At 37.7% G+C, this 23,267-nt stretch overlaps 1 protein-coding gene across 2 annotated transcripts in view; it reads right to left on the bottom strand.

Moving 5' to 3' along the window:
- Positions 1 to 13,071: 13,071 nt before the first annotated feature.
- Positions 13,072 to 23,267, bottom strand: part of LOC148037691 (1-acyl-sn-glycerol-3-phosphate acyltransferase PLS1-like) — a 62,876-nt gene continuing 52,680 nt past the window's right edge. For both annotated transcript variants that reach the window (XM_087676629.1, XM_087676630.1), the window contains 3 exons: positions 14,141 to 14,233; positions 13,847 to 13,933; positions 13,072 to 13,736 (listed from right to left, as the gene is read on the bottom strand). In XM_087676629.1, the coding sequence (XP_087532755.1) occupies positions 13,515 to 13,736; positions 13,847 to 13,933; positions 14,141 to 14,233 (402 nt within the window). In that variant the 3' untranslated portion in view covers positions 13,072 to 13,514. The remainder of the gene's footprint in view (positions 13,737 to 13,846; positions 13,934 to 14,140; positions 14,234 to 23,267) is intronic.

Below are 23,267 nucleotides of genomic sequence, written 5' to 3'. Positions count from 1 at the left end.
GGGAACCCCTCTACGCCTACCACGTCAAGCTTAACGCCTCCATCCTGACCTACGTCAAACTCGACGGCTAGATCACGGTGAGGGCGTATTCAAAGGGGAAATCTCTGAAGTGCTCGGACATCGAGGCGCTGGCAGTAGGTGCCCTGCGGGTGAAGCGGAAACCGGGGGCAGTGTACCTGGTATTGACAACGACAGACGTGGAAGTGGAGCGGTTTTACATGAACTCGTGTGCCTTCCACGACCACATCTATGAAGCAAAACTCTCATACTGCGCTACATATTCTCTTTCTCTCTCTCTCTCTGGAATCTCATTTCCCCTCCTTTCTTCTTCTCTTTCTTCTAATAATATGGATTGATGCAGTGCTGATGTGTAGCCCATGATATCATGCTCTACGAGTGGTGACCCAAATCCTTTTTTGTGGTCATTGCTCAAGGCTCATTGTAGCATGCCAAATAGCATGATTAAAAAAAACCTTTACTCCTTGGTTGTAGGGAAGGATCTTTGTACAAGTGGTATGTGTTGTAATCAAAACCAGAAAATCATAGGAGCAATTACCTCCTTCACATTCCAACTCAGATTTGAGATCAGCTTGTTTCCCCGGCTGCGCACCAAAATGACAGCAAACCTCCCACGGTAGAAAATGAATATGAAACTAAGGTAGAAGCATGCAAAATCTATGCACATGGCTGAGCCATTAATCTCAAAACTGAAAAGAAACCATAAATCTTCTACTTAATAATGAACTGATTCGTTATCTTCATCATCTTCATCCATAGCTTCAACCATTATGCAAGAACAAAAGGGAAAAGAAGAAGTTCTGCACAAAAGACAGAGGAGAGAGGAGAGAGAACAACTTTTTGCACCACCAAAAAGAGAATGTGCGATTGGACAAGAGAGGGAAGGGAAAGAGGCACATAACCATTCGTGCACTCCACCCCACCTCTTCCCCAAAAAGCACACCCCTTCGTATTTTTATTATTTCTTTGAAACTTTGATACATTTGATATTAGAAGGCCTTTGGCCTTTAATTTTGAGTATTCCTACCCTTCACCAATGCGTGCACGTAACACTTTTGTGTATACCATTTATTTATGATGGATGTGGATGTGGATGTGGCCCCCTCATATAGGTGTGTATTTTAGTGATTTTGTAACAATGTAAATGTTATCCCCTTTACAAAAGCTGAAATTGTGATATGTGCATGGACATTTTTGTGCCTTGTTTTTATGCTTCTTTTGGGTGTCATCAATGAGAGGGCCAGAAAGTATCATACTCTAGAAGCAAAGAAACCAAGACCATAACCAAAAATCCTAATTGCTGTAGTCTTCTCCAAAAGCATCACCTTGTGTGCATTGTATTGTAACCCAAAGAAACCAAGTAGCCTTGTAAGTGCCTTAATATATAGTATAGGCCATGTTGCTTCCTCTAAGAAGATGTTATGAAAAACCAAGAAAACATGTGGATCAATCCTTGCTAAGTAATGGCCAAGTGCAACAACTTTATGTGAACTAATACAAACTCTTGTCCCTTTACCCCGTCCCAAGAAGTTATCAAAATCTTCAATCTCCAACTGTAAAAAAATATAAATATCAAATGAATGTTGAAATCAAACATATTAATGTATATACATCTTACAAAATTTGAGATAATAGTACCAATTGATTTTCATCATTTTCTAGCTTAGTTGGATTCCATATGTTAATTGATGATTGTGCTTAATTGGTATCTTCCAATTCTTTAGCATATTGCGACTCTTCTCTTCCAAAATGGTAAATTCCAAGTCGGTCTTGAAGGCCGTGGAATTCCTCTTCAGTAATCCCATACTCTTCCTCAGCATTCTTTGCCTTACGAAAACAAAGAGAAAGGCCATCCCCTACTTCAATAAACTTGTCGTCCGTAATTTCAGTGTTAAGTTTGAGTAACTCTTCTTTCGATTCATTTTTGACGTCAACAATCCCATTTGTAGCATCAGAAGCCTCTGCAATGATGGCTAAACAATAATCCTCCCTAAGATTGAAGAGCCTTTGAATGTCTACTAGCAGTATGTATTCTTTGTCCTTGATAGGGAAAGTTGGAAGTGAAGCAACAGTATAAAAAGAAGAGTCACAAACAAGATTTGCATTTGCATGGTTTTCTTCAATAATGGTCTCAGCTTTGAATTGGGCACCATCTAGTTTGCCAGCAATATTTGCTTCTTGCTCAGGGTCCAAACATTCCTCTATATCCTTGTCATTTGCTACCTCGTCCAAAAGGCAAAAGCTGGAACATTTTGGACCTTCTAATTGTTTCTCATCAAATTTCACAGGATATTTTACAAGAGAAAACACAATGAATGCAGCTGTTTTGGACATAAGCCTATATTTCCTAGAATGAGCAGAACAAAACAAATCTGAGATACAAAACTGGTCAAGAGAATGAGATGTACACTTTCTTGAAAACGAGGCCTTCTCTGAAGGTGAGCTCCCAATAGGTATGTGAACATATTCCTTTGCATCCTTTTCAACCACTGGAAATGCAAGACTTTCAAACTCAGCAAACTCCTCCAAGAAAAACTTCTTACATGAGTTCAATACATGGTCAATATCCCAATCAGGGTTGAAAATATCCTTTGCAGTTCTGTAATAAGATATCTCGATGCCATTCTAAAGAAGAAAGTTTAGGAGCCTTTCAGATGGAGAAACCTCTGTGATCTGAGACAATCCAGAAGCCCTCAATGGTGACTTGCCTTTGATTGGAGACTTCTTAGGCATTTCCACACTTGCTGCTGAACAAGGGGAGAAAGCTGTGGGAATTTCAAGGGAGAAGGCAGCACAACCAGAAGCTCTTGTTGACCCTGATGATAATCTTCTTCTTTTTTTAGAAGGGGTTACCTGCTCTTGGGAGCCTACAACATCCTTAGGCTCAGACATGAGTGAAAGTACGATACCGTGCGAAAGTGTGCAACCACTCCACGAGCGATGTCTTCTCGCTTTGTATTTGCTAATCGATGATACGACGCAAATTTGGCAAAGCGACCTCAAGAACAATATATCCTCACTTTGTATCAAGGGGTAAAAAAAATTGCGCAAATTCACATAAGAAACACTGAAAGTGCACCTCAACTCTAAAAAAGCTTGTAAATTTGTAAGAAAAATCATAAATGTCTGACAACTGTGTTTATATAGAGCAAAAAATATTTGCCACATGCAATGCCACGTAGACAGCCACGTGGATGGCCCGCACAAGACCTAGCCAATTAAACATTGCCACGTGTCATGGACCCCGCAGTTATAAAAGATCGATTGTAGCTTACGTGGCTCACTTTTCAAATCCAGACCGCGAATACACAGCCACATCGAGATCAACTTCACCCTATATCGGTCACCGCAATTACGACGCGAGGAGTTGTTTTTTTAACCTGCGCTTAAACATAGTTGCGCCGTATCAGTCATCGGAAATACGGCGCAAGCAGGTGCTTTTTTGACATGCGCTTCATTGTTTTCGCGCCGTATCGAACACTACAAATCCGCGCTCCACTGTTTTTGTTGTTTTCGCATTGTATCGTTTACCACAAATACGGCGCGAGAGGTTGCTTTTTAAAACTTTGTTTTGATGCATTCACATCGTATCAGTTAAATAGTGCTTTAGCCTATCGCAAATACGACACAAAGATTAGAATTTTTGACCCACGGTTTGTCGCCATTGCGCCGTATTGGTCATCCGCAAATACGGCGCGAGAGGTTGCTTTTAAAAACTTCATTTCAATATATTCGCGTCATATCAGTTAAAACAAGCTTTTGCCTTTCGCAAATATGACGCGAAGATTAGAATTTTTGACCCACAGTTTGTCGCTATCGCGCAGTATCAGTCATCTACAAATACGACGCGAGGAGCTTCACTTCAAACCCGGGCTTTTTCACCTATCGCGCCGTATTTGTTATTTCTCTTTGGGTTACTTATGGTTTTTTAATATTCTAACTAGTCTCATTTTTTACTCATAGTTTTTAAATGTTCTAACAAGTCTCATTTTTCTACAGGTTCATGGTTAGGACAAAGCAGACTGCAAGGAAGGTGTATATAGACATCAAAGAGAGTGAGGAGGAGACAAGGCTTTCAGCTTCTCAATCTTTCCACCCTGAGATCCGACCTACCCTTGGTTGCCCTCAGATCCCACCTACCCTTGATTGCCCTCAGTCTCCTGCCATGGAATCTAAACAATCTAGTGCAGAGACAGTATCTTCTCCTGACCAGAGTCAGCTTCATCATGTACAGTCCTACCCTACAACAACTGCTAAGTTTCCAACTACCCTTGGAGCCCCTATTCAATAGACAAAGCAACTTGGACCCTCCTATCCCCATGGAGAAGAAGACCCTTCCAAGTCGAAGAGAAAGAGAAAGTCTAGACTTTTTTATGTTCAAAAATGTTTTAGTGAGATAAGGAAGGCACAAAGAGCTACATAGCATGTGATTCCAAAGATAGCATTTATTAGGGTTGTCAAAGATATTTCTTTTAGATTATCAAGGGTGTCCACAGAAGTTGGCATGCAAAAAAAATGGCAGCTTGCAACCATTCTTTGCCTTCAGGAGACTACTGAAGACTTCATTATTGATTTTATGAACGATGCTTACATTGCTGTTGCCCACGCTCATAGAATGACTTTGATGAACAAAGACTTTAGTATGGTTAATAGAATCAGGTATAGGTTCGACAAGGTATTGAGGCCCTTGCCCACTACTGATAAAAAATCATTTGAGATCCTTAACGTTCCTCCAAAATTGTCTAGGACAGCGAAACGGCCAGTGATTGAGGACGTGACACATTTACACCCTGCAAAGACCACCTCCGAACAAGTGTCTGTCTATCAAGAACCTAAAGAAGTCACCCATCAAGAACGACCACAAGAGACTATAGAGTCAGAGGATAAAGTTTGCAAGAGAAAAATCGATGTCCTTGGTCCTGTCAATCTAAAGAGAATGGATGAGGTATACGGCCAAATGGTTGTGAAAGTCTCTTGCACTTCTTTAGAAGACTATCTTAGTATTTCCCCTGAGGAGGACAAAGGAATGTTTGTTAAGAAAGATATTCAGATGTCAGATTTAGTAGTCTTTTGTTGCATAAGGTAAGGATTTTGGCTCAAATTTTGTTAATTGAATGATAGTGTTGTTTTGTTCATTGCAATTGACATTCATTTGGTTTTGCTTTTGGTTTTAGGACGTTGATTTCTTCTCTTAGCCAAGAAATCTCTAAAACTATATTTATTGTTAATCCACTGTTATCAGTGGAATTGTTTTCAAAATCTCCTTCAAACCTAGAATTATTTTTCAAATTGTTTGATCCAATTACAAACTACCATATTTTTTTTCCTTATGTTGAAAGGTATGCAATTTTGCAAAGGGTTTAATGTATACTTCTTTATAGTATGCATTTCTTACTAACATTTTACTTTGAAGAGGACATTGGAGGTTAATATATATTGATATTTTCACTCGAGAAATTATCCTTATGAACTCTCTTAGGGGTATCCACAATCAAACAAAAATGTGCGTTGAATACAAATCCTCACTTTTTGGTTTATTGTTTATTTTATTTATTGTACTTTCTTTTATAACATGTTTCCATTGACAGTGCTGGGAGGTTGGTGGTAACCTTTTTGGATACTACATATGAGGATATTGCTGATCCTCAAAAACCATATAGTTTTCTCTTACAAGAAGTACCCTTGCAAAATGATGCATATTCTTGTGGATGGAGAGTAATTTCAAATGTTTGTAGGACAATAGATTCAAAGATTCTCAAGATAGATGGGGTTAATGTAAGTATCTTTCACATTCTGTTTTGAGCAACGTTATTAGATTTTGAGCAACAACATTATTATCAAATTTTATAATCATTCCATTTCTTTGTTTTTACTCCCTACAAGTACGAACTATCACTCACCTTACAACTTATTACAATTTTCCTTGCAGTGCAAAGATTACCCCGATTCATACACATGGTGGATAAGAGAGAGATATATTGAGTTAATTTTGGATAGGGCAATCACGCGAGTGGACCCCGACTCTCCTCCACATAAATCCTTAACTGAGAATAAGGCAAAAGGCAAGTCATCTGGAAAGACAAGTAAGGCAAGCTCCACAAAGACAGAAATGCCAACACTTTCTCATCCATCTTCTCATCTACCCCCTCAAGAGAAGAGGGCCCCTGTCGAAGTTAAATTCTTCAACCAACCAAAAAAAAAGCCACTGCGACTGCAATATCTATATTTTCAAAAAGTGACGAAGAAGTTACAATGATGAAAGAAGACAAATAGATACAAATGGCAAGATCTTTGTATATCTACACTTCAATTTTGTAACTCTTCATTCAATGAAAAGCTTTTTGTCTAATGTAATGTTTTCAATTTTATGGTTGGAAGCTTACAATTGAAGGAGGCAAGCAGCTCATACAAGAGAAAAAGCGTTCAGCTCTTTTCCCTACTACTTTACCGTTTACTTTGAACTTATATTCTGGGGATGTACAGTCTAGCATCTCCAAGGTATCCCTTACACCTTTAAGATTCCAATTGGAAGTGATATTTATTTCCTTTTCTATAACTTGCACCTTAAGATTGAAGGGCATGCAATCTATATCTGAATCCAAGGGAATCCACATGCCTACTTTAAGTTTGTATCTCCTATAATCAAAACCCAAAGTAAGAGTTTTCCGTGCTATATTATAACACAGAGACAAGGATTGGGGGCATACAATACATCTCATGGTGTCGCCCTTATGGTCAACATCTCTAGATTTCCAAAGCTTCCCTATAATGTTATCTAGTTCTGCGCTTGCAAAATTTCTACTGAGCCAAGATACTTTTGTTCTCTGTAAGTTTGCTATTTTGAAGCAACCCACAAAGATATGTAAGGGGATAAACCATGACAGGCGTATTCTTCTTGAGATCCTTTCAGCTGTCATGGACTTTTGAATATCTTGACATATTTTGAATTTAAAACTATGCATGGTTGCCTTATCAGGAACCTCCCAAATAAGAGAGGAGAGACTTGGCAATGGCAAATCCTCAATATGTCCATATGTACCCTCTTTAGATGGAACCACATATTGTAAATAATATATAAAAATTCTTCTCTCACTAAAAGAACCGAAGGTCTCATAAGCATATATAATGTCCACAAACGCCTTATGAATCACATTCAAAGTTCCACTCAAACTCTCCACAGGTTGCCATTCAATACTTGTTGATGGAAATATATCTACAACGAAAAATTCAATATTGATACTTGCTTTAAAAAATTTTAAAATCAAATATGTTATCAACTTAAGACTTACAATGTGTTTGCTGGCAAACACGTTCATTAGGAGATAAGTGCATATCCCTGGCCATGTAAACATGTTGCACTTTAACTAACCACCCTCATGCGTAATTTTGAAAGCAATGATACGCCCTTTCCAGTGATGTTTTATATTCTCTCTTTTTCTTCTTTTGACCTTGTGAGATCCTTTGCAAGAGGGCAACATGGTCACCCAATCGTTTATGCAAAAGGTTTTGGGCTCCCATTTTCCATCTACTCCTTGGCCATAGACAATGCAGGAGTTTACTAAACGAGACGGGCGCCTTTTGGATGCCATACTTAGATTGAAATCGCAGAGGAAAGCGCTCACTAAGAAAGGCAAATGAGCAAAGAAAGAAGCTCAACGAGAAAGACGAATGAACAAAGAAGAAATAGTGAAAAGACTAATGAAATTTGTTAGATTTTATAATTAAATAAGGACTTCGGGACCATCAAAACATGTCAGAGTTTGGAGATTTTGGCTAAAAGAGAGAAGAGAACCACTGAGTCCACTCTAATATCTCCAAAAAGGAGGAGACAAGAATACCATATTCTTGCACACATGGCAAACTCTCTTTGGCCCTTTCCTTAATCTCGTGATTAACAAAAGTGCATTTTTTGAAGTGTTTTTGGCCCTAATGACAAGCAAGGAGGAAAGGGTGATATATATCCAAAGAGTTTAATGAATTTTAGACTAAATATAGGATAAAATACCAATGTACAATATTGTATACATTTGACTAAAATGGTGTAGTTTAGAGTTTAATGCATTTTTGGTTGAACATGGGATAAGAGACCAATGTACCATACTATATGTACAATATACAATACCATACACACCAAAGAATGGATCTCTCATAGAGATGGCACAACACATGATCAAAAGTCAAGCTTTCTCACATTGTTTCTAGCTTGAGATTGTTACATTGATAGCTTATATAATAGGTGTTCCACCAAAGCATTGTAATTTGTCACTCCATGTAAGGATTGGCATGGCAAAAAGCCATATTTTGCTCACTTGGATGCTTTTCCTTGATTAAGTTATGCTAGTACCTATACAACATCATAAAATTTTGAATGACAAGGCTATGAAATATATCCTTGTTGATTCCTATTCTCAAAGTAAAGGTTACATGTTATAGCTTTCACAAGCTAACTATATTTTGGTCAGTTGTAACATTATTTTTGTGGAGATATCGTGTATCATTTACTTCCTATCCAATGAGAATATCATATGCTCATATTCATGTATTATGCTTTCTCATTTGTCTTTTTAGTAGTGGGCACTCAAATGTAGCACCAAATCTCAGGCAATTTCCAAGCATATGCAAGCTTCTAATGAATCCATAGATCATCTTATTTCTTATGCAAATGTGAATGGTACTTCGTTGATGAGAGAGTAGAGATTGGGAAGTCCATTACTATGCCAAAATGGTTGATGCTGATGTTATGTGATATTAAATTAAATATACATTTTGTGTAGCCGCAATTGTTTTCACTCTCATAGTAGATCTTACGTATTGATTGTTATGCGCTCGTTGTTTCTAGGATATTGTTGAGAATGATATTGTTTCATTTAAAGGGACACAAAATGAGAGAGAGAGAGAGAGAGAGAGAGAGAGAGAGAGGATTAGATGGCTACTATAGATGATGCTATTATCAAGAATGGCACTTGATTCTTGTAAGACTTGTCTCCTAGAAAAAAGGCCATTGATATTATGTGGATTCAAGAGTCAAAATGTAAGCCAAATGGTAGTGTTGATCACAAAAGGCTAGACTTGTGGCAATAGTCAACCTTGCTACGACTTGTCGTATGATGACAATTCATAGCATTTGTGCATTAACATCTCATGCTAGTTGTAATGTACATCGGTTAGGCATTAAAACTACACTTTTAAATGACAATTTACATGTAAAGGTGTATATATTTCAATATTGTGGTTCTATTCATAAAAAAGGATAGGGAAATAAAGTGTGCATAATGAAGAAGTCAATATGTGCTCTATAGCAAGCACCTTGGGCTTGGTATAAGAATGAATGAATACACACACACACACACACACACACAATGGTTTTACATGTTTTCAAAATACCCTATTTTAGAGCACCTTTTATGTTAGACATGAGAGTAATTGCCTCTAATCATCGTGGTTTTATCAATGACATACTATTCACTAGTCCTGATGAGACAATATAGTTGATTTAAAGGCTGATTTAATTCAACTTTTGGCATATCAAATTTGGGCCTATTGTATCATTATTTAGGCTTTCAATTTAAGTAGTGTGATGGAGATAGTGCTTTTTGCCAAGCTAAGTGGAGCCATGTTTGCGCAAATTCAATATTGGGGACTATAAGCCTATTCATGCTCCTATGGAGACAAGTTTGAAGTTGCATTGTCATTGTGTTGAAGAGTTCTTTGATGTGGGAGAAGCCACCCTACTAACCAAGTCTGCCCAGGTTTTATTGCAAATACCATCCACTCACTTCCCACTTTTAGGCATGACATATTTTAGTTTTCTAAACAAGCATGTTACTCATGCTATGGAATAAATAAAGACAATTTCCTTAATTAATCCTACCACAAGGTTCTTTCTTATATTACTTATATATGAATATAAAAGCATTCTTTTCAAAATCAATGTATTTATATTATTCTAATATTGACATCCACTTTGAGGAGCAAAACCAACCCAAAACCCAAGGTGGTAGCTTTCGATGCTAAACCATGTTAAGATCTCATAAGTTCCCTTCCCAATCAAAGAATCGAGTAGGAGATTATATCGGCCAGAGCTCCGCTAGTTCTCACCTGCCATAAGGAATCACCTTCCTATATGGACAACCTCATATAAATATTAAGTGAAATCGATACAATGTTTGGAGCAAGGTTAAGTAATAAGATTGAAGAGCAATACTAACTTGTTTGATGTAGAAGCATTTCTCCAAATAAGAGATGTAGCATGCTACAATATTTACAAGCGCTTGGATATTATGGTAGAGAAAACATATAGCATGAAGTTCTCTAATTTGATAATCATTAGATCAAGCTCTTATACGTAATGTTAGAATCAACACAAGAGAAATATTGCATACTATGGTAGTGCACAACATCATGTAGATGCTCAAATGATTGCCCCCACAATTTAACACATCATCATAACCTCTATCAAGATGAGTTCAAGAACTTAATGCTTTGGAAACTTTATCATGATCACATAATTGTAAAAGAATCTTAGTGTAGGAACAAAAGAGATTTTTCTTTGAATTTAAAAAATGGTGATTTTCTTTAGAAAGATGATTGGTATGGCATATACTCATGTCCTTAAGATAACATAACAAAAGACCAATTTTCTTAAAGTGAATAACAAAAATTGCAAAGAATAAAAAACTTTAATTATTATGGATAATTACAATAGACGATTGATGCTTCCCAACCATGTGCTTGTATTAAGATGATTTGATAGCACATTGGAAACATAAGAGCAAAAGTTGCATACATAGGAAAAACATGGTTGAAGCTTGTAAAATAATCTATGAACCGAGATACTAAATAGAGCAAGCATTGCATTGCATGCTTTTCCCAACATGCAATCAAAATTGACCACAAAATATATATCCACTAGATCAATGAATCACACATTGTATTTAGCATAACCCCCTTTCCTTACCCAAACCCAACCAAGAGAAAAAAATCCAAAAAAGGAGCATTGACCCTCGTGGGCAAAGGCTTCTTCCTTTCCCCCGGCATCCTCACCTCCCAAAGGGAAAGTTGTGCTGCAAGAGATCCTACAAATAAGGATCTAGTGTAGTAATTCCTCTACACATTGTAGCTAGTTGGCAATGTGCCAACCCCCTCAATGTTTGCTTCCAAATATTTGGCTACACTAAACTACCATCAATGTTGAAACCAATTCCTATTAAGTAAATGTGATGTTCATAAATGCCTTCTTATATGGGGGTTCACAAACTTTGAGTCAGCAATTACCTATGCAGTTACATGAGGAGTGGAGCATTGATCTCCATTATTAACACTTGCACTCACCTTTAAAAATTTTGGATATCATTTAGATATCCTTGTAAAATACTCTTTATAAAAAAAGACATCCAATAAAATTTTTACAAATGAATCCCAAAGTTATCAGACTTCAATTCCCTAAACCCCAAAGTCATTAGACTTCAATCACATTAATATTCCCTAGGTAAAAATAAATCTTCTAAGTATCAATCTTATCCCTTCTCCAAACTTGGCATGTTATACATCAATGTCAGCTTTTGAGAAATAAAATTGTGAAATGTTTTGGGGCTCGTTCACAAAAATTCAATAGACCCTTTTTGGAGGGAATATTCTAGTCAAACTTCCTTGAGGCCTCTAAACAAGCTCAATATTTCATCATGAGCCTATGGGTTTACATATTGTTAGGTGCATCACTTGTAAAGGCATGTTCATGTGTTGTATTCATGAAATTTTACATTGTTGACAACACTTAATTAGTCATCTCCCTTTGTAGTCACTAAGGCCACTCCTATCACAATCAAGCTTTGATGTTCCTTCATTCATCCTATGAGCTAGCCTATCCATGCATAGAAGAATCGAAAAGTGGTAATTAACCACTCTTTGCCAAATTTGGGAGTAGGGGATGCACCCCCCTGTCGATGTTGGAGTACTCATGCATCTCATCTTAGAAACATCACTTTAACTATATACAAGCACCCAACATAAATAAGAATACAATTAAAATGTGTGCACTCCAAGTGAGCTTGGTAATGATATATAACTAGGGATACAACAAACTTTGATTAATTCGTACTTTATAAGGCACAAATGAGGCGAAAACTTCCAACTTCCTAATTGCAATTTGTGAAGCTTATCCCCCTTAATGAGGGAGTACATTCAGTTAAAATTTTTTGAAAGCATTAAAATCGCGCAACTTCCTGTTTGCAATTCATAAAGCATATCTCTTGGAGCTTAAAATAATCGTAAGGATTGCCACACTGATCAACAAAAATAAGAGGTTCCTTAGAACTTTGATTGCAATCAACATGAATAAATCACAAAATCCAATATCTAGCTGCGACAATAAATCACAAGAGTCCAATACATAATATCCACCAAATATCTTCTTAAAGTACCACAAAGGATGCAAGAAAGATAACCTTCATGGCAAGTCCAAAGAAGATGATGCAATACTTAAAAAGAAGAGGAACATCTAAGACAAGTGGCCAATGCTATTCGTTTATTTGCCAAGGTGTTTTCAACCAAACAAGGTTCCACGACTGACGCACCTCCAAAAGAAAACATGTCTAGAGGCAACTTATCTTCCCAAATGTTTTTAGTTTAGATGTTAGTATATGATTGTCATTTGCCCTTGGATCCCATCATTTGAACATCCATTCATTCCCTTTATTACAACTCTTGATAAGCCAAATGCACCTCCTTTGACCCCCCTTTTCCACATGAACTCTCAATTGATCATCCATTTGTGAGTTTCAGTATACACCCCCATACACGTATTTGTCATTAATTGCCTTAGCCTTGATAAACATCACCCATTGTGCCAGAAAATAAAAGCTTAGAACAAGTTTCCATACCAGGAGGTGGAAAGAATCAAAGAGAATTGGACGGCATAGAAGCACATGTCAGTGGGAATACCTTCGGAAGATCTAAGAACCACAAGATGATACCCATCCGATGAGACTTATTCCTACAGCATTCAACTGGTACCTCCATCTTCAATCAATACATTGAATTCTAATGTCTTTCCAGTACTTTAAACAAGCCCCCAGATTTAAATAGAAAGCAGCATGTGGTTTTAACTTCCATATGTTTCCAAAATACATTGAAAAATAGCAAAGTATCCCTCAGAATTATTATGAATGTTGCATGTGTTGTTAACATCTGTATGTTCCTGTATCTTTTAAAGTAAAGCTGCACAACAATACAGTATTTGACTTTTGTATATCACTGGATCGTAGGTGTACTTTGCAAGGGTAGCTCCAACCAATCTTGCATGTAGACTTGACATCAAAGAGCAGGGTACAAATGTGGTGATCACATTGGCTTTCACCTTAATAGGATTTCTGATTGATATGATTACAAAAATCAATACTGCACATGCCATGGATACAAGACCCATGTATGATGACAAAATGGAAAAGATCGAATCACAGGCACTTCCACAAGAATTTGTTATAAGAAGTTCACGGCATTCACTTTCCATTCATTTTTTCCTCCTGGAGTACTCTTTTGTGCGCCAGCACCTTGGGGGGGGTGGATCTTTCTGATTGAGTAAATAATATGAAGATTTGCATCAGGAAAAAGACAGTCCCAAATCCTCCTGTGACCCAAGCAACTCCAATCCAACTGGACAACAGAGGACTTAGGAGCCTCCCAGCTGAATAAAGCAGCAGCATAGACCAACCTAGGACTATCTGCATGAGGCCAAACAATGCATTCATTCTGGTCAGGAATAGAGTTGTCCAAACAAGACAGGTTCACATGGTAAACTAAGAAAGTTAAAAGAGGATCGATCATATGCTACCAAAAGTGGTTTGATCGGCCTAGCAAGTGGCTTGTAAAGTTCCTCTTCAAAACTATTGTCCACTTTATGCTTCTCTAACAAGTCATCCTGAAAGAGCCAAAATGGCGACATTGTATTAGTGCTCACATTTAAAAAAAATTCAGCAAGATTATGTCAGCTGTACTCTGTAGTGTCGTAGGTGCTTATAACAAATAACTTGATACTATCATTGCCCCTGTATTGTAAAATCATAATAGTCCAGTCTCAGGAAACTATGTTTTCGGAATACATAAAAAAATTAAACTGCATGATCACCTTCACAACAAAGATATCTTTGCACCACTGTGAAAGGCCAGCCTCATCCATAGGCAAATCTGCTGTTGAGTACCGCTTTGCATATATATGAATCTGCATCATCAGACTGAACGTAAGGGCAGACAACTTGGCTCAAAGATCCTCAATTTGACAATCAAATACCCTCCAGCTATGAGCAAGTTTGTTATAGAGTCTGAAAATTTAATAAAGTAAGAATATAAGACAAAGTAAAATGTTCTCAAAGCTTTGATGCAACTGGGACTCCTTTCCAAGATTGCAGAAGTAGAGCATGGTCTTCCTTTACAATGTCTTGGGTTTGAGACCTCTAGGTAGGGTACTAAATATAAATGTGACCTTTTTCATTGTCATACCTCCTGGCCATGCAATTATGATTTTTCAGCCACTTGATAGGAATGAAAATTTTATATGTGGGCAATACATAGTTACGTGAAACGGCACTTAGGAGGGTAAAACGGGGTCAAAATTTCTTGAAACATGTTTCCTGGACCAAAACATTTTGCAATCCCAAAACGGCGCCACATGGCGTTTCAGGCCAAACCTGAAACATTTCGGAAGACAGACATAAAAAGTTTCCATGGAATAGGATGCAATATTTATGGTCAATATTTGAAAGTTTGTGCCCTTTTATAAGAAAACATAATTTATTTTAGGCCACAAATGTGCCGTTTTGAGTGTAGATCAAGTGAAGTGATTCTTCCACATATGAACATTAAAAGTGAACAACTGAAACAAGGATCGTGGCCACAGTTTGGTTCCGACTACAGTCTGTCAATCAAGACCAACACTTATGACAATCAATTATGACCAACAAAGACTTTGAACTCTCTCTTTTTTTTTCGTAAAAGGTAATTGTATTATTTATGAAAAAAAGGTACAAGTTTACATGATTACAAGATACACAATGGCTCTCTCTCTCTCTCTCTCTCTCTCTCTCAGAGAACTAAGAACTTCCATCTTATAGCTTCATTAGCATCTTCTAACTTCTGTAAGTTTTTGCATATTGATAAATTTAAGTTTTTTAAGTAAAAGTCCTCAAACATTATTAACTAGGATATCATATAACGTTCGTCTTCCCTTGATGATGTGGCATTCCCGTTCCCGTTTCAGTCCCTTTGGAAGTTCCCATCCCCATTCTCGTTTCTGTTCCCGTTCCAAAGTTTCCTTCTAACCAGGTTAGATGCCCCTTACTATGAGATCACGGCTTATAACTGTCTTAAAAGAAAGAGGAAAAAAGAGACTCAAATAGATAAACCAGAATCTAAAGGTTGCAAACCGAACAAAAAGCTTCCTAGAAAAGCAACACTCTCTTGAATAAACATAAAAGACTCCAATCTCTTTGATTTTCTGCTGAGCACAAGACAATGTTGTTAGAAATTCTAGGTCATTTCTACTTGTGAGACAACTCAAAGTCTGAAAGCAGATATTAAAACCAGATTTTCCAAGGTTTTAAAGCACTTTTGAAGGTTTCATAACTCATTTGGAGCAGAAAATGAAGAAAGAAAACTGAAATGATGTCGATTTCACAAGGTGGTCAAGGCACAAGACAAAGCATTTCAAAGCCGGAAGCAGAGCAGAGTGTAAAGTCAGCCTTGGAAGGAGTGTTCAACCATGACATTGGCAAAAAATTTGCATGTTTACAGCAAAAATTCATGACAAAACAACTCAGTTTGTGTAGGAGAATGGTTGTGGACAGCGAAATGACCAAAAAATGATCCAATTTTGAAGGGTATGCCCAATTTTGAGGGGACATGTGGCCAAGGTGAGAAGAGACGTGGAAAAAACGTGAGTGAGCATCAACGCTACATAGTTTGTGGAAGCGAGAATTTATTATGTTCCCATCGGCTGAATGTGAATTTTTATGATAGTTTTGTTCTCTGATCTTGATTGGCTGGTGTATTTTCCAGCTAATAGCCAAATATTAAAGGAAAATGCTCTAGCAATGCCTAATAAATAGCCAAAAAAATATCCAAAAAAAAAGTGCAATGGTTCTAATGCTGTTTTTAATCAGAAAATTCATCATTTTGATCAGAAGACATAAATATATTCATCACTAACTGTGTTTAATGCAGATTTATAGCACAAGGATAGCCTTGGTGCACCTGTAGATTTGATCTTTCGTGTGGCAAAGAGACAATACATTAAAAGCATGATGAAATGAGACGTTTTCAGTTTTAGACCATTCTTAGATTCGATTTCGTGATTATATGTATATGTTATGGTAGCAGGAGCCCAGTGGACACCATGCCATGACATCACAATACTACACTATGACGTAGTTTTGCACGCATGGAAATATATGCTTATGAAAGATATGTTTGGCACATACACGTTGGTTTTTAGAGGTTGTCTGAGCACAATCCATTCACAAATGCATTAAAGCCTTATTCTTGTATATAGCAATGCATAGCAATTGTTTTCTCTTAAACCAATTGTATGCAAGGAGATCCAAGCCATAGATAGATTTGTGGCCATTAAGTGGGTCAAAAGAGAAAGAGAGGAGTTAAGTGACCTAGTGCGCATAAAGAACGGAACTCAAGGAAAATCAACCCTAAACCGAAAAGGACGTCCAAAATAGAGGCCATGACATTCAATCGGGGAGGCACTTACATTGATATCATGAGGGTGTTTTACACCCTTTATGTACGGAATGCTCCTTGCTTGGAGTCCGAAACAAGGCAATTAGGGGGTTGGAATACAAATGCAACATTTTAGTGTAGTGTGAGATTCTCTAATGAGTCTTCTATCTACTCATGGCCGCACGGCCATGGAGGGGTTGGGTTGTGAGGTCCAAGAGTGATCTTGAGTGTGAGAGAGCCACTATCGGGTCCATTTTAGGTCCCAACAAAGTCTTAGTAAATATCGAAGCATCCTAGCTTCTTTTAGACTCTTTCAACCATTTCTTTAGTGGTCCTTTATGACTTAGTCAGCTGAGGGTCAAAACCATAGCAACCATTAACTCTTGTAAAAAAGACCAATTGACATGATCATGAAAATTGGCCTCCACTATTTTAACTTCATTGGTGTAGGTACTTTGTGCTGAGCCAAACATGCATTCTAAACTTAATTAGCTCTTAATAATATCCCCAAAACTCAAAATTACCAAACTTTTATCAAAAAGAAACATGATCCTAGAGAGCATCTGCGTCCCATAATCCAAACCCTAATTTGGGAGGACCCATCCATCTATAAATAGACAAGCTTCCCACTACTCAGTCTCAATCCTGTTTTGCAAATTGCTGGTGACTATCTCTACTGTCCACACCCTGTTCACAAAGAATATCTCAGTTCGAGCTGCTGTCCAACATCAAGCACTTGCTATTCAGCCTGGCAACCTGTTTCCCACCTGTGTTTACTGCTGTACAACCATTCGTGCTGCCGTTTGGGCCCGGATTGCTGTCACTAGCCTACCACATAGAAAATCTGCCTATGTTTTGCTGCCTCTGCAACCAACTGCACTGCCACATAGCCATACTCACATATATCTCCTACTTCCATACGTGTACAGATATGAAAGTACGACTAAAGTATGATTCAGACCCCTGGGCTGAATCATACATTGCCCTATTTTTTTTTCTTAAAAGACTAGAAAAATATAAGAATGATAAGTTGAAGCTTAATATGAATTGTGCACATTTCAAACAAAGCTTACACTTTGAAAAACAAGCATAAAAGACATTGAAATTTGACAAGGGGACTGAATTTTGATATTATAATCAGCCCACTAAGATCACAAAATATCATGACTCGTTACTATCACAAGAGCTGAATTTTCATAATCTTCCTCTCTCATTTCCTACATAGCAAGCAACCTTTCATCATCCTTTTCCTTGTTTAGCATTTCCAATGTCACTTCCATCTTCTCAAATCTTCTTTCTTTTAACTTGCTTATGAGACACAAATTGGTGTGTATAAAAACAAGCTTCTCTATATTATTTGGCAAACAATGCTCCAATTTCTCTCACATGGTGAAGCACAAGTGCCTCAAGCACTACAAATTTGGTGTCTCTGCCCCAAAAGTTTCCTACCATATTACACCTTGATGCATCCTCTTTTCATCCTTTGCAATAGGACGCACAAATGCACCTAACTCAGGCTTATACTTATCCAGTTCATCATATAACTCCCCTTGAGCTCTTACATCATAGTTTATAACACATTCAACCACATCCACCCACCCCTTACTCACCTCCCTGTCACTCTTAGGATTCTTTGTTCTCCAAATAGGACGGAGCACAAAAGCAGCATGCAATGAAGAGTACATCATTCCATCAATCTACACAAAGCACAAAAGCAGTAGCATGCAATGGAGAGTGCTGCCGTAGTTTCCTCCATCTAGCTTTTGATAATGTGGAAAAATCAATAACATCCAGACCTTACAGTCCATAGTTGCCTGGAACTCTAAAACTAGCCTTCCTTCTAAGATAGGGTGGCAATACCTAATCAAGCATTTAATTACAAGAATTAATAAAAGAGCATAAACTAAAATGCACACATTTACCTTAACAATCCTAAACATTAGACACCCTGTTGGATCCAAAATTAACGCCCCTTTCGGTATTTCTTTAACTTTATTCGCTAATGGATTGAGTACGAGCTGAGATTCCACAATCTCCTTTGTTGATCCAAAATCCCCTTGCAATACAAACAATCAACAAGCAATTTGGGCCAATTGCCCCTTGATTTTTACCAAAAACTTGCTCTATTGGAACCACTAACTAGCCGAATGCTGCCCTGATTCACAACGAAAGAGCTGGCATTTAAATTTCCTAACAATTCCTTGAATTTCAAGTGCTGATTTAGTGTACGATGCCCTTGACTGATGACACCGGTCCCAAGGTGGCTGCTAAACCTTAATTTCTACCAAAATTTAGAGTTTACAGCATAATTCTCCCTATTGTCTACCAAATTTGGCTAAGATCTGCTCCAAATGGCTAAGAGATACTGATATCTTCAAAGAATAGGCTAGAGAAGGTGAGAGAATGCTGAGATGAGATAGAAATCTTAGATTCTTCGCGAGAAAATGCCCAAAATTGATTGCTGGTCTGTCAAATTTGCTATGCTAAAGCCTCATAAATGTTGTCACCTGATTAGCAATGCTGTCATCAGCTCTTGAAGAGGTCCCTCTATTGTCACCTACCTCGCCCTTTGATGGCTGTCACCTGCAAAAAATGCTGATTTCTGTGCAGAGAGTTGGACCAACAGCCTTCTCTCTCTCTCTCTCTCTCTCTCTCTCTCAACCTCAACCTCAACCTACCAATACTAAATGGCTCTCCACTAGCCCCAAAAAAGTTTTTCTCAGTTGCATGGGTATTCTTGCCAAGCGGCAATCTTCTAATCCCATTTTCCAATAATTTCTAGGGCTAAAATTAATTTCAGCCCTTCTGACCTTGCCCAAAATTAAGAGTATCCATCCATAATTAAATTGGCTAGGTCATTTGTAACCTAGAGTAGTCCCAACCTTAATTGACTCTTAGACTCGCATTAATTAAGTAATTAATGCTAGTCCCTAGTATCACCGCTTACACTTGATGGTTAAATAACTATCCTACTGTCAAAATTGACACCAATTGACAACCAAAGCCCAGCTGGCATAACTTGTCACAACTTTTGCCTGTGACATCCACATACTCCTCCAGGTTCTTGGCCATCAACCATGAAATAACTACCATGTGCATCACATGTACCTAGCAACCTTGCACATTTGATTATTAAATTAATCAAATGTTACTAGCAAGATTAAAGCATCTCAAAAATTTCACGTCCTCATTTTCATAAGGCATCACAGTCACAACATTGGCCACTACTATCTGACATTTTAGGTTGAATTGCTTGATTCCACAAACTGCCAAATCTATAGTTCCATTAGTCAAGCCTCCCATTGATGTGTCACCTTTAATTTAGAATGTAACATAGTGTTGCATTGCCTTCTTGTAGATCTGGGAGAGGGAGGATAGGTTTATCCCCCAAAAGATAGACACCCCTATGATGAAAGGGCTAATGAAGTTGATTTGCAAATGAGATGTGAGACCTCCATAACTCTCTTTTGTGGTTAGAAACTGAAGTTTATATTGTTCAAATAGTCTTTGAGTTGCTCATCAGTTAGCTAAGATTTGGTGTTCATATCCCAAATGTATCCTTACCTAATCCCTTTCATAAAAAGCTTGTAAGCTTTGTTTAGCTCTTCTTACGAGATCAAAGAAGCTAAACCACATTTAGTCTATTGAGCCCATGCGGCATGCCATATGCCGCCTCAAAAATCTGCTGAAAACTTACAGCCGGCATAAACATCAGATAAAACTGAAAAATAGTCCAAAACTATTGCTAGAAACCCATTGGATGCATCCATAACTCAGGTTTCTCAACTCTTTCGACTTAACGGCCATAGTAAAACATAAACTTAACATAAACCATGGCTGAAACTGTCAATGACATTCATTAACATGCTGTTGTCCATAGAACCAGCTGTAGACCATTGAAAATTGAGCATAATATGATCATAAACCGATCTGAAAGCTAGTCACTAACTGCTGCAAATGTGATCCCAAGCTGATCACAAATTGAACACAAAAACTGATCCAAAGGTGACCATAAACTGATCTCTTAACTGATCAGAAATTGATTTCAAATTGAGCATGAACTGATGCAATAGCATGGTTTCAATACCCAAGTGAAACTCATACTCATCTGCATACATCTCACAATGACTAGTACACTTAGTGACCTCATGGTAGACATATTGTTAGCACAATACCTTGGATTCATGCTGAATACATCCAAGATCCACTATATATGAGAGTTGTCCACAACTAAAGGACTGGCAGTGCTACCTTCCCCTTGAGCATCAAGCAATGCTTTAGAACCTTGCTCTGCTAAACCTGATTGAGCCTGAACTAAAGTTGACTCTAGCTGAAAGGCATCCAAATAAAGCTGCAACAAATAAGGATGGTCTATCAAGTCATCCTCTTCCCTCCACTTTGCATCCATTGGTGAATAGTTCTAAAACGTCACCAAATATCTCCTAGAAACTTTACCCCAAACCTTTCTTTCCTTATGTGCCAAGATTTGCTCAGGTACCAAAATCTCATCCAACTCCTCAACCAAGGTTGAATTTCAACAAATACATCCTCTAGCACATCACCACAAAAATGCCTAAGCAAACTGACATGAAAGGCATTATGTATCCACCAATGTGGGGGTAATTCCAACCGATATGCCTCATCACTAATCTTCTCCCAACACTTGGAAGGGCCGATAGTATCTCACATATAACATCGGATACAATCTCTCTCTTCCTTTCATCTTTTTCAACCTTGTCCTTTCAAAATGCAGCAATACATAATCACCCTCTGTAAACTACAAATCACGTCTATAGCGATCAACTGCCTTCTTTTGCTTTTCCTATGATCTCTGAAGTACATACTTTATATTTGCATAGGTTGCATCCAAGTTTTCCATATAGTGATCAGCCACAAAGATTTTATCCTTAGTCTGTAAAATAGATGGTAACTTCCCTCAACCACTTCAAATGGAGCTTTGCCAATGGAACTATACATCGTGTTGTTGTAAACAAACTCAACCAATGGCAAATATTGCTCCCCTTTGTCCTATCGTCTGATACATAGCACCTCAAAAGATTCAACACTATGAAATTCGCCGCTTTGAACTGACCATCTGTCTACGGATGGAAGGATGATGAGAATTTCAATGTGGTACTCATATTCTCAAACAATCCCTTCCAAAATAAATTGGTCATCCAAGGATCTCGATCATTGATGATCAACTCTAGCATACCATGATACTTAAAGATGCGTTGCAAAAACAAGCGTACCATATGATCGACTTTTATTTTCTTCTTTATCAGAAAGAAATGGGTCTATTTGCTAAACCTACAAATCATAGTCCATATCCCATCATTCGTTGTAGGTATCCTAGAAAGCTCAAAAATAAAATCCAATGCAATGCTCTACCAAGGCCTATCTAGAATAAGCAAGGGCTACAACAAATCCCGTATCTTTTACCTATTATGCTTTACCTTCTAATATACGATGCATATCACAACAAACTCCTCTATATCATGCCTCAAAGCTGGTCAAGTGCTCTACTGCTTTGATTGTGGCATCAATACCTCTATGTCCTGCTTACAAAGAAGCATGACTTTCAATGATTGCTCTAGGCCTCAACTGCTTTGTGACACAGTCGTCCATGCATCATCAAAAAGCCATCTCTAAGCACAAAGTGCTCATGCCTCTGAAGCTGATCATAAACATTAGCAAAATCTAAATCAACAACATACTGCTCTTTTATGGCATCCAACTCAATGTGATAAACCATGCTAACAACTGAAGTCTCAGGCTTATGGCAGCGCATCAGCCACAACATTCTTTTTACCATCAATATGTACAATCTGAAAATGAAACATACAAAGAGAGTCTACCCATCTCATATGCTTTTCTAACAACTTTGTCTACGTCAGAAAGTACCTCAATGTCTGATAATCTACCTATACTGTAAAATTAGCCCCTAACAAGTAATGTTTCCACATAGACAATGCGTGAATTACAGCCAAGAGTTCTTTCTCATAGACATGTAATTTCTCTCTGCACCGTGGAGGAGACGGCTCTCATAAGTCATAACTCGGTCATCCTACATTAAAACAGTCCCAAAGCTGTTTCCACATGTATCACACTAAACCACAAATGACTTCCTTAGATCGCACAACACAAACACAAGATCTGAAGCTATATTTTCCTTTAACTTTTCAAATGTTGAAATTTTTACTATTGTCCATCTAAATGGCACATTTTTCTTCTGCAAAGCATACATTGGAGATGTAATTTCAGCAAACCCGCGTATATACTTCTTGTAATAAGAACATAAACTCAAGAAGCTACAAATCTCATGTGCATTCTTCAATGGTGGCCATGAGCATATTGCCTCAATATTTACAAAGTCCATACGAATAGCATCGACTAATTCAAATATGCCCCAAAAAGTGGATTTCATGCAAAAAAGAATTTACTTTCCTTTTCGTTAATGATCAGTCTATATTTATGTAGCTCATTAAACACAATGTCCAAATGCTTTCTATGCTCTGCTCCATTCTTTG

Source organism: Lygodium microphyllum, chromosome 4 (assembly GCF_053477565.2).
Source record: "Lygodium microphyllum isolate KBCC chromosome 4, Lygodium_microphyllum_v1.1.10, whole genome shotgun sequence".
In the NCBI taxonomy this organism is placed as follows: domain Eukaryota; kingdom Viridiplantae; phylum Streptophyta; class Polypodiopsida; order Schizaeales; family Lygodiaceae; genus Lygodium; species Lygodium microphyllum.
The sequence above is the reverse complement of the archived record's forward strand: the minus strand, read 5'-3'. Positions and strand labels throughout refer to the sequence as shown.